Source organism: Hydra vulgaris, chromosome 06, assembly GCF_038396675.1.
Source record: "Hydra vulgaris chromosome 06, alternate assembly HydraT2T_AEP".
Taxonomy (NCBI): domain Eukaryota; kingdom Metazoa; phylum Cnidaria; class Hydrozoa; order Anthoathecata; family Hydridae; genus Hydra; species Hydra vulgaris.
The window spans coordinates 185,478-198,478 of record NC_088925.1 but is presented as its reverse complement, the minus strand read 5'-3'; the positions used below and the strand labels follow the sequence as shown (position 1 = coordinate 198,478).

At 40.0% G+C, this 13,001-nt stretch overlaps 1 protein-coding gene across 1 annotated transcript; it reads right to left on the bottom strand.

Moving 5' to 3' along the window:
- Window positions 1–5,318: 5,318 nt before the first annotated feature.
- On the bottom strand, window positions 5,319–11,480 carry LOC136082076 (mucin-19-like). The gene has a single exon (XM_065800654.1). It carries the CDS (start codon window positions 11,478–11,480, stop codon window positions 5,319–5,321), a length of 6,162 nt encoding a protein of 2,053 aa, XP_065656726.1.
- Between the last annotated feature and the right edge of the window lie 1,521 nt (window positions 11,481–13,001).

Genomic DNA, 13,001 nt, shown 5'->3' with positions numbered 1-13,001 from the left:
ATGATTGCCGGCTATTAGGACCACGGGACTAATATCGGATAAGTTTATGAGAAATGTTGTGACATCGAGGATATTATTCGCAGAAACGCGCAATTTATTGTCGAAGATATCGCCCGCAACCACGATAATATCTATTTTTTCCAATCGAAGACTTTCATATAATTTATTGAATATAACTTGATATTCGGTCCGGCGTCGATCTTGAATGTGAATATCTGCGAGATGAGCTATACGCATGATTATGAAATTTGAATTTATATTATATTATTAATATTGATTAAAATGTTTCAAAACTTGAGCGATAAATCTAGTATGATGGTAATTATGTCTATGATAAATCATAGACATGATATCCCCATATCATAGACATGATCTTTTGTGTCATCATAACTTTGATGAAGTGCAACGCAAAATAAAACTGTGAAAAATTTGTTTATTTTTTTTAATCGATAATGTGATAAATTTGAATCGTTGTTTTATTATGATTGTGCTTGTGTGTGTGTTGAGTGCAAAAAATTTCAGTTTGTATTTTATCGAAAAAAAAAATGATCATCATAATTGCAATTTCGTAACTTACAATACCAAAAATATTAGAAATTACTGGTTAACCCACAAACCATTAGTAAACAAATTTTAGTTTGCTTTTCATCAAGAGAATACTCATCAGATTTGCAAGTTTATAACTAACAATCGTTAATCCACAAATCATTGATAAATAATTCTCTATCAAATACTTGTGAGATATTTTCATCCAATTGTCGATGACATCAATTTCATAACTAATATTACCAAATATTTTAGAAGTTCATTTGATCAATCCACTAGCCCATTGATAAACAATTTTCACTTAGTGTTACTCCCATCAGCGATAATAAAATAGTTTCTAAGTTGCTTTTTATTTCACCTATCATCTCTTTCTCCATATTTTTAGCCATTACCATAATTTTATTCATTGGTTCACTCACAAATTTTCGATGTTGACATCCATATTGACATTATTTCTCATTAGTTCATAAATGAACGCACAATGTTTTTGAGTAGTCGTCGCTGTTGTTTAATAACAACAATGATTTTCGGATATTCACGTATGTCAAAATACGATGGTGTCGTTAAAAATTAAATTAACACGTTTAAGTGTTTTCGAAATATAATATCGCTCTTTCAAACGATTATGCAATCTCCGGCTTGCTTTTCATTTGACACTGTACAATTTCAAAAAATATAAATATATCAAAATATATCATAATATATCAAAATATAAATATATCAAAAAATATAAATATTATAATATATCGAAAATATTGTAATATATATTTTTTTGATATAGATGGTGGGGGATAAGAAGTAACAAAAAATGGTGTGTGTTTTGATTATTTTTTATGACCGTTTGTGTGTGTATATGTGTACCTCACAAACTACAACTTTTGCATGGTTAGAATTGCAATTGTTGTTTCCTCTGTTTGTGAGGTTGGGTTATCCGTTTCCGTATCCTTATTTCGTTTCAGTCCATCATCCAGTGTACCTGTGTTTTGACTCGTCATCTGGTTATGACTCATCAGTTTGGGGGTGCGTTTTGACTCGTCATTTTCAAATGACTCATCATGTGTTTGACATATCCAAGCGACTCAAATCATGTTTAAAATCATTTAGTGACATCGTCCATATTGTTCCGTTATCCATTTCCTTGTCCTTATTTCAGTCCGGTCCATCATCAACATCAAGAAAGAATCTGTTATGATTTAACTATTTTTTATCGTTGTTCCCACTATGATGTTTCTTTTAACAGATGAAATCATTTTCTTTAGAGAACCTGCTGTTCTATAAATTTCTTCAATTTCTTTTTTACAAAGAAGTTCGTTAAATTGTTTAACTAAACCACTTGGCATTTTTTCAGCAGCTTTCTCCAAATCTTGTATTTCATCTATTAACCCTTTCATGTTATTTTTAATGTGAAAAGCACATATGCATTCTTTAACTTTGTTTTTACAAACTTCATCTTTGTTTTTATTAGCATTAACTGCTTTAGAAGGCTTTAATTTTTTTGATGCATTTTTGGTTTTGAGAACCGATAATGCACTAAAAAACTCTTTCCTTCCACAATTATAACTTTCAGTTATTGCATCTGCAAGATGAAGTCGGTTGCAAGTTTCATCTTTGCATCCCCCATTTAAAAATGCATGCATACATAATGAGTTATTTGTGGGGTAACCCAATTCTTTTTGTCTTTTTTGTTCTTTTAACAATTCTTTTCTAAACTCTGATCTAATATGATAGCGTGAGATCATTTAATGTTACTTCACTATCATAAAATATTGCGGATGGATAATTTAAAATTAGCGCAGTAGATGTTAATGAGTGCGCAAATAGCGAACTTTTATCAACGATTATGCCGGTTTGATATACAGATGGTATATTAATATTTCCAGCGACGCGGAGTTCACTTTCGACGAGGTTGAGACCATTGCCCGAGACAATATTTGAAATATTGATATCACCGACACACTTGAGTTCGGATGCGGTGTTAATGTTGAGCCCAAAATATTTACAACCACTCGCGTCTAGTACAGTCCCGCCTTCTGTGCGAATTAATGATGCTTTTGATCCGTTCGTGAGGACAAATCCTTGATCCATGCAATTATGGACGTCAACACTTGTGGTCGCAAAGAATTCGGACGCACCATGGACATATATACCGACAGTTTGTGCGCTGTGAGCTTCGATCCCGGTTGAGTTCCATTTTTGCTGTGATAGATAAATATTTGGCGAAGTCCCGGCCATATTAGCAATAACAGAATTTAAACGAGCTTCACCGTTGGTCAAATTAATATTGCTTATACCGTTTGCGGTTGCGGTTAACGTGTTATCAACGAATAAGTCACTTTTATCCATCCTAATACCATATTCGTGATTTTCAGAAGCATTAATTGATCCCGCGAATAATGAACTTCGGAGCGTACAATGTATTCCAGATTCATTATTATCTGATGTTGTGAGTGTACCGATAACACATACATGTGAGTTATCGTTGAATATTAATCCAGTGGTCGATGTATTTTTTATTGATAGGTCGTTTAGTACTGTTAACTTTGAACCATATTCAACGTTGATGTTGATTGCACCGCCATCTAAGTTTATTGATTGAGCAATTAATTCACTTTCGTACTGTAGATCGATTGCGCGACATAAATGCGAATTTAGTGTGATCGATTGTGTATATATTTTGCTCCTTTTAGCATATATGATGTAAGTACTGAATGTACCTGTTATAACAGGTAATCTATTCATATGTACTTCCGCAAGATATATTAACATTGCTCCTATACTTTTTGCACCTCCATTGATACGAACTACTGCGTCTTGTGGTATTATTATATTTCCGCCTCCTTCACATAATATAGCGTATCTACATGAATCTATCTGCACAAATCCGTTACTCCTCTCACCTAAAATAATTTTTCCACCTCCGAGCGTCGTTGTTATACCACCACTTCTTGAATTTAATATATGAGTATCGTATACAGTAACGATTCCACTCGATGCTGCTGCAATACCATAAAAATTACCACGTAATCCTCCATCAAATCGACTTAGTTGTACCGTTGAATTTTCTGAATTTGCGAATAGAGTTACTTCACCGAAACATTCGCATGATTGCATAATAATTGGTCCTTGAATAAATATACTTGCGTTAGACCCGACAGGTAATTCCATTCGGAACATACTATTCGATATGATCGCATTCGAATTATCAGAGTTGAGCCTGATGAAATTTCCGGATGATGTTTGTGTATTATAAACTGCGATCCCGAGCGATGATGGTATGATTGGACTTATTGCTTTATTCGCATGAATATATCCGGTATGAAGAATACCATCAGTGTTTGAAAATAAAATATCCACATTAGGAACACATAAGAATCGAACACCAACAAGATTTGCTTCAAAGCCCGTGAAATAAATTCCAACTGCCGTTTCTACCGAAGATGCGGTCGGTATAAAATCGATGTCGCGGAATATGATTGATGCATTGCTCATGAATACAGCGACTGCTGTATTAATTATACAGCGACTTGTGTTTTCGAGTATTTCGAATGAATCACCAACTGCGGGTACCGTTGATTCTGCGGCATATGTGATTCGAACGGTAGAAGAATCAATAACGTCTGAAATATATGCTTCAAACTGAAATGGCGGAGGCGATGGTAATATTTTTGTTGATGGAGCGAACTCAATATTTAATCGTGTAAACTGAACATAAGACGCTAATGCGCCAGAAGTGAATCGAATGATGCGACCAATGTCTGTGTTATCAAATGAACCACCAGATATGATGAGTAATTTACTTGCGACATCAAGACTGAAACTTGTAATTGTTCCAGATTTAATTACGGTGCGCGGCGCACCATAAACATGCACAGGTGTATATTGTCTGCCGCGAGTTCCCGCATTAAGACTCATCATCGGCGAAAGTGTTAATGCCGATTTAATTCGGACCACTGCGGTGTTATCCCATCCTGTTTTTTCGATTTCTGCGAATGCGCGCTGCAATGTAGCGAATGGTGTTGCAAAAGTACCATCACCTGTGGTATCATTGCCGCTGTTATCGATGTATAAATTAATATCAGTTATTGGGACAATATTACCGATCGATAGTTGATCGTTCGTTTGCGTAATGTTTATTCCGGGCCCGGACGATAGTGAGCGAAAATGGAGAACTGTGCCGATTAATTCTTTGAATAATGCGCCGCACGTAGTGCTCGTGCAAGCGCTCTCATTAATTGCATTTGTTACTCCGGCCGATCCAGGACCAGGAAATGCACCAGTATAGCGCCAATATTTGATTGTAAGTGGTGCTTTGTACCCGAGTTCTGATAATGATTTATATTTAAATTCGACTAATCCGCGAATCCCATCTGCGACCCAAACATTAGAATCGTATGGGATCAAAACATTATTAGCGTCAGTTAATTTTGGTTGGTACGCACAGTTGCTATATGTCGCAGGTATCATATCTTGGAAAGAAGGATTAGCGAAATGAAATGCATTATTGGGCACAGCCTCAAGAATAGCAGTTGCTGGAGTGACGACAGATGTTGCAACAGACGGTGGTGTTATCGGTATTAACTGCATGTCGAGCCAGCATTCTCGAGCATCGATAGGACGTCGTTCGATCGCGCTCATATTGTGCTCAAAGTTATAATGATCACTGAGTGAAAAATATTCAACGTAAATTGGTTGTTCGATGCGAGGCGCAGCCATATTATAAATGATAACAAAAAAATATTGATTGTTTAAAACCAGTCACATTGATTTATTTTTTACACACCGATCTGTGTGATCGAAACTTCCGCATATACCTCGAATGTACCGACACCTGCACCCACTGCAGCACCTAATCCGTTCGTAGCTTGTGCAGTTTGTATATAATGACTAAGTCGACAAACAATAGTTGTGGTTGGTGCAATAACACCACTAATGAATGATCGCGTCGCTAACGTTGCACCGGTAGAATAATTATTTGTACCATTAAGTATTATTGCATTTGTTGTGTTATTGACGAGAGAAATACGATTAAGTCCACCGTTTATTACAGGAGCTGATGCTGTAACATAATATCTTCCGGGCTGTATAGTTAATAAATTTGTCGCAAGTGTAACATTTGCAACGTTAGGTCCAGATGAAAGAGCAGTTGTTAAGGTGCGAGTTTGTGTACCTGCGACCGATGCTCCCGCATTAGTTGCATTCGCTTTTTCATCGGTGAAACGCCAACTCGTTAAATTTGCGACTGCAGCGCCACCCGCAACCGCGACAGAAATATCGTTCACGTTTTGTGTAACAGTGACGTTTGTTCCGGCGGTGATACCGCGCAAATTTATTAATGCGCCCGTTTTATTTGCGAAGACCGCAGCAGTACCACCGAGTGATGCACCAGTGAGTGTATTATCGATCGTAATTAATCCGGCCGTTGGTGCGGAAACAGTGAGTCCATTCGCAGTACCCGCGAGACTATTAAATTGCAACTGTGCTCCAGTCTTTGCGCTGAATATGGCACTACCGCCAGTGCCGAGGTTTGCACCGGTCAAGGTGTTATCGATTGTTATGTTTGTCGCATTTTGCGTAACAGTGAGACCGTTAATGGTACCGAGAAGTGAGTGTAAGTTTGCTGTTGTACCTCCGGTTGTCGCAAATATTTGCGCACCAGTATCAAGATTTGCGAGTGAAGTTAGGGCACTTGTCGCGATCACAATATCATTTGCATTTTGCGTGAGTATGATACCGGTACCCGCAGATAATGAGCGAAACTGTAAATTTGCAACAGACTTTGCACTGAACACGGATGAACCTGTGCCGAGATTTGCACCAGTCAATGTGTTGTCGATGGTGATAGCTGTCGTACCTTGTGTCACAGTGAGACCGTTCGCGGAACCGACGAGTGAGTGCAAATTCGCAGTTGTACCGGTGACCGTATCAAATATTTGTGCACCCGCGCCGAGATTCGATAGTGTACTCAGCGATACCGATGAAGCTGCAGCGATGATGATATCATTTGCATTTTGTGTGAGCGTCACACCTGCACCCGCAGTTAGTGTGCGAAATTGTAATGCCGCGCCGACTTTTGCACTAAACAGCTGTGATCCCGCACCGAGATTCGCGCCGGTCAAAGTGTTATCGATCGTGATCACACCAGCGACAGATGGTGCGGAAATAGTAAGACCATTTGCGGTACCAGATATAGTATTGAATTGCAATGATGCACCACTTTTCGCACTGAATAGGGAAATACCTGTACCGAGATTTGCACCCGTTAACGTGTTATCGATAGTAATAGATGCGGATCCTTGTGCGACAGTTAATCCATTCGCAGTACCAAGTATAGATCGCACATTCGCGGATGTACCAGTGACCGCATCAAATATTTGTGCACCAGTGCCGAGATTCGTGAGCGTAGTGAGTGAGGATGCTGATGCTAATGCGATAACAATATCATTTACATTTTGTGTTAATGTGATACCGGTACCCGCGGTTAATGAGCGAAATTGTAACTGTGCTCCATTTTTTGCACTGAACAGTTGTGATCCCGCACCAAGATTTGCACCAGTAAGTGTATTATCAATAGTTATTGCAGTCGCACCTTGAGTGACGGTTAGTCCGTTAACGGTTCCAACGAATGAGCGCAAATTTGCAATCGAATTTGATATAGTTTCGAATACTTGTGCACCAGTGCCAAGGTTTGTGATCGATGATAGAGGTACACTCGCGATCGAAATGACAATATCATTTATATTTTGTGCGAGCGCGATACCAGTACCCGCGGTCAATGAGCGAAATTGTAAATTCGCACCATTTTTTGCGCTGAACAACTGTGATCCCGCACCGAGGTTCGCGCCGGTCAATGTGTTGTCGATGACGATTAAACCCGCTGTTGGAACTGAGACGGTGAGTCCGTTACCTGTACCGGCAATACTATTAAACTGGAGGGTCGAACCATTTTTCGCACTAAATATTGTACCCGATCCCGAACCCAAATTTGTACCGGTTAATGTATTATCGATTGTGATAGTTGTTGTATTTTGTGTGAGAGCGATACCGTTCGCGGAACCAATGAGTGATCGTACGTTCGCGGATGTGCCGGTGACCGCGTCAAATATTTGTGCACCTGCGCCGATATTCGCGAGCGAAGTTAAGACACCACTTGCTGCGATTGCGATATCATTTGCATTTTGTGTGAGTGTGATGCCGGTACCAGCGGTCAACGAGCGAAACTGAAGTGACGATGTATTTTTTGAGATGAAAAGTTGTGATCCGGTCCCGAGATTTGCACCGGTTAATGTGTTATCGATAGTAATTGTCGATGCATTTTGTGTAACAGTGAGCCCATTGGTCGTACCTACGAGCGATCGCACATTCGCAGTTGTACCAGTAATTGCATCAAATATTTGTGCACCTGCGCCGAGGTTCGCGACCGAAGTTAGGACACCAATTGTTGCGATTGTGATATCGTTTGTGTTTTGTGTGAGTGCGATGCCGGTCCCCGCAGTTAGTGTGCGAAATTGTAAAAGTGCACCAGACTTTGATGCGAATAACTGTGATCCCGCTCCAAGATTTGTACCGGTCAATGTGTTGTCGATGGTGATTGATAATGCGCTTTGCGTTACTGTGAGACCATTGGTCGTACCTACTAACGATCGCACATTTGCGGATGTACCAGTAACTGCATCAAATATTTGTGCGCCGGTCCCGAGGTTCACAAGTGTGGTTAAGATACCACTTGTCGCGATGGTAATATCATTTGTGTTTTGTGTAACAGATATGCCGGTCCCCGCAGTAATACTGCGAAATTGTAATGTCGCACCAGATTTTGCACTGAATATGGGGGTACTGGTCCCGAGGTTAGTACCGGTTAATGTATTATCAATAGTAATTGTTGATGTATTTTGCGTGACCGATAGACCATTTGATGAACCAAGTAATGTTCGCAAGTTCGCTATTGTTCCGGAAATTACATCAAATATTGATGAACCTGTGCCGATGTTTGCGAGCGAAGTTATGGGTGATGACGTCATCGCGATCACAATATCATTTGTATTTTGTGTGAGCGCGATGCCAGTACCCGCGGTTAATGAGCGAAATTGTAGGTTCGAACCGGACTTTGATGCAAATAACTGTGATCCGGCACCGAGATTCACACCGGTCAACGTGTTATCAATGGTGATTGATGATGTGTTCTGTGTAACTGTGAGACCGTTCACAGTACCGAGTATAGATCGCAAGATTGCGGATGTACCAGTGATCGAATCAAATATTTGTGCACCTGCGCCGAGATTCGCGAGCGAAGTTAATAGACCACTCGCTGCAATGGTAATATCAGATGCGCTTTGTGTGAGCGAAATATTGGAACCCGCGGTCAACGTGCGAAACTGAAGTGTTGATGTTGTTTTTGCACTAAATACTTGCGATCCTGTCCCAAGATTCGCACCGGTCAACGTGTTATCGATAGTGATGGTCGACGCATTTTGTGTGACAGTAAGACCATTCGCAGAACCAAGTATAGAACGAAAGTTTGCTGTTGTACCGGTGACCGCGTCAAATATTTGCGCACCCGCGCCAAGATTCGCAATCGCACTCAGGGATGATGTTACTGTTGATGCGATTACGATATCATTTGCATTCTGTGTGAGAGCTATGCCGGTACCAGCGGTCAATGAGCGAAACTGTAAGTTTGCGCCGGATTTTGCACTGAATATGAGTGATCCGGCACCGAGGTTCGCACCAGTTAATGTGTTATCGATGGTGATGGTCGATGCGTTTTGTGTGACTGTGAGTCCGTTCGCGGTACCAAGAATTGATCTTAAATTAATTGTTGTTCCAACAACCGCGTCGAATATTTGTGCACCGGTGCCGAGATTCGCGACCGCTGTTAAGATACCACTTGCAGCGATTGAGATATCATTTGCGTTTTGTGTGAGCGAAATATTGGTACCGGCTGTTAAAGATCGAAACTGTAAGTTTGAACCAGATTTTGCACTAAATATGGATGGACCGGTGCCGAGGTTCACGCCGGTCAACGTGTTATCGAATGTGATCGTATTTGTGTCTTGTGTAACTGTGATACCTGCAGAACCAATGATCGAGCGTAAGTTAGCGGTAACTATATCAAATATTTGTGCGCCTGTGCCGAGATTTGCAATCGATGTGGCGATAATAATATCATTCGCATTTTGTGTGAGTGCGATGCCAGTACCCGCAGTCAATGAGCGAAACTGTAAATTCGAACCGGACTTTGATGCGAATAACTGTGATCCCGCTCCGAGATTTGCGCCGGTCAACGTGTTATCAATAGTAATTGTTGATGCATTTTGTGTGACTGTGAGTCCGTTCGCGGAACCAAGCAATGATCGAATATTCGCAGTTGTTTCAAGAATATCAATAAATATTTGTGCGCCGGTTCCGAGATTCGCTAAAGTTGTGACGATTGTTGATGAGCTCCCACTATCTGTCGTTGATATGATGATATCATTTGCATTCTGTGTGAGGATGATACCTCCACCCGCAGTTAGGCTGCGGAATTGTAAGTTTGCGGCACTTTTTGCTTTAAAAATTTGAGATCCCGAACCAAGATTTGTGCCCGTCAAAGTGTTGTCGATGGTGATTGATGTCGATGTTTGATCGACAGTTAACCCGTTTGCTGTTCCAAATAAAGATCGTAGCCTCGCAACTTTATTAAAAATTCCTTCAAAAATTTGTACTCCGTTATCGAGGTTTGCTAGATCAACGAGTGTTGATGATATCATGATATCATTTGTATTTTGTGTTAATTCGATACCTGTGTCCGCGGTCAATGAGCGAAACTGTAAATTCGAACCGGACTTTGATGCAAATAACTGTGATCCGGCACCGAGGTTCGTGCCGGTCAACGTGTTGTCGATTGTGATGGTTGATGCATTTTGTGTGACGCTCAGACCGCTCGCCGAAAGTATAGAGCGAATGTTCGCAGATGTTCCGGTAATATTATTAAATATTTGTGCTCCCGTACCGATGTTTGCGAGCGTTGTTAATAGACCATTCGGCGCGGTGACGATATCATTTTCGTTCTGAGTGAGTGTTAAATTTGCACCGGCAGTCAAGGAACGAAACTGTAAATTTGCGCCGGATTTTGCACTGAGCACGGATGAACCTGTGCCAAGGTTCGCACCGGTCAACGTGTTATCGATTGTGATATCGTTTGTGTTTTGTGTCACAGTAAGACCATTTGATCCGACGATGCGACGGAGAACAGCATGTGATCCATCAAATGTGTTAGTATTGATTTCTGCACCAGTTGTACTTGTGCTCGTGAGTCCAGTTATACCAGATTCCACATTAATTGTGATCCCAGTTGCTGATTCTTGCAGTGACACGTTTGTTCCAACGAGTAGTGTTCGAAATTCGAACTGATTCGAAGAAATTTTTTGCTTGAAAATGTGAGCGCCCGGTGCAAGATTTATTCCATCAACAGATGAACTATTACCGCTTGCGAATGCGCCGGTATAACGCCAATAATCAATCGTGAGCGGAGGTATATATCCGAGTTCTTGAGGAGTTTTATATTTAAATACGATCACGCCGAGTAATCCATCTGCGATCCATACTGTTGGATCATACGGAATAACTCGACCTGTCACATCTTTTAAAGTGGGTTTGTATGAACCATTTGCATGATTAGCGGGAATCATATCTACAAAATGTCCCGAAAGTGATGCATACTTGTATGGTGATACCGAAGTTAGTTGAACGCCGGTGATACCGCGAGTATTTCCGATGATGGGTCCGCCCGGATAGGGTGCAGATAATGGAGGAGTTTGCGGAATCGTTTGCAAATCTAACCAAATTTCTCGACCATCAATGGGTCTACGTTCGATAGCAGAATCGTCATAATCGTAATTATCGCTATATTGTATTACTTCGACGTATATGGGGTGTTCCGCATATGGGGTACTCATAATTATATGAAATATATGATTATATTTTGCAGTGTTATAGCAAAAATGTCCAAACTATACAAGCATCGAATATTCTGCAACACAGACAACAGATGGGCATATGCATGGACGGAATCATCGACACTTTTAGTTACGTGTCCTGATAATGCTACACACGCAACGCAAAACGATAGTTCATTTATTGAGGACGAAAAAGAAGATAACACAATTGTTATCAATAAAGAGCCGAATATCGTTACACAAGGAAATATTAAAATAGAATCGATCGCGATCGAAGCAGGAACACCATTATCAAAAACATGGCCATATGATATTGCAATATATAATATTCGCATCGCTGTTACATCAGAAATTGTGGGATTTAATATTACGATTGATAGTGCGCCCCGAACAACTATAGGTGCGCTCACCACAGATGCCGCAATAGGTACAACAGTCTTGAATGTAACACCCGCAACAATAGCAAATGTTTCACTCGGAACCATTGTCACACTACAACAGGATGCAATAATTCAAGAACTTGGTCCCGCATTGGCCGTGGATAACATAAAAAATAATATTACTGTTGAGGTACCAACGTTTGCTGCTGTTAAAGTTGGAACACTTGTTAAGATAACACAACGCATTACTGATCGCATGGAACTTCCATTAGTTGGTTATTTAACATTTGGTGAAGATCGCGCGAAAGTTTTAGCTATCAAAAAAGGAAAACCATTGGTTTTTAGTTTAATAAATCCTAAAGGAGTGAATGCGCGACTTATTATTTATGTTTCATACAATTATTGATAACATAAGGGGTTCAAGTATTTCAAGGTCATTGGGTGATATTTTTATTTTATCAAATATGCGCGGGTCCAGGAGTAGGTCAGAATTAATTTCAATGATTTCCGCGCGTAACGGAGCGATCGATTTATAAAATTCTTCAACTTTATCCGCAGAAATTCGGAATTTATTATGGCTTATTTTGTCTCCATATTTTTCGGCTTGTTCGGCGCGAAATGTAATATAACGAAGATAATGTGGATGCGCCCATCTACTAAGTTGAATTATTTTTGTCGATGTCGCGCCATCAAATTGTTGATTTGTAAGATTTTGCAAAACTTCAAGGGCGTCTGATAGACTGCCGAGTGTAATTGTCGATGCCATCATATGCACATGTATCAAAATATCATAGATGACTTCAACTCTAATATTATTGCTAAAATTGAATCCCGCGTTTATTAGTTGAATACTTTCGGTCCTCCTCGGATATATCATAAGATCTTGATTCATATATTCCCCTCAAATACAATGGCAGAAAAAACAAGATCAAAAGCAAACAGCATTGACTTAATCACAAAAAGTATCGAAAAATTACTCGAACCAATAATCGAAAATTATTCAAAATTGCTTGCAACATGTATAGCAATTTCTGCTCGTATGGAAACATTGGAACAAGCCTTAAACTCGGGAAATATCGCAAGTAAAAGAGCCGTGCGAACAACAGCAACAAAAAATGTAAATAAATCTAATCCAATAATT

Bases quoted from the DNA above. Each gene is read 5' to 3' on its own strand.
- LOC136082076 (XM_065800654.1), bottom strand. From the start codon at position 11,480: ATGAGTACCCCATATGCGGAACACCCCATATACGTCGAAGTAATACAA.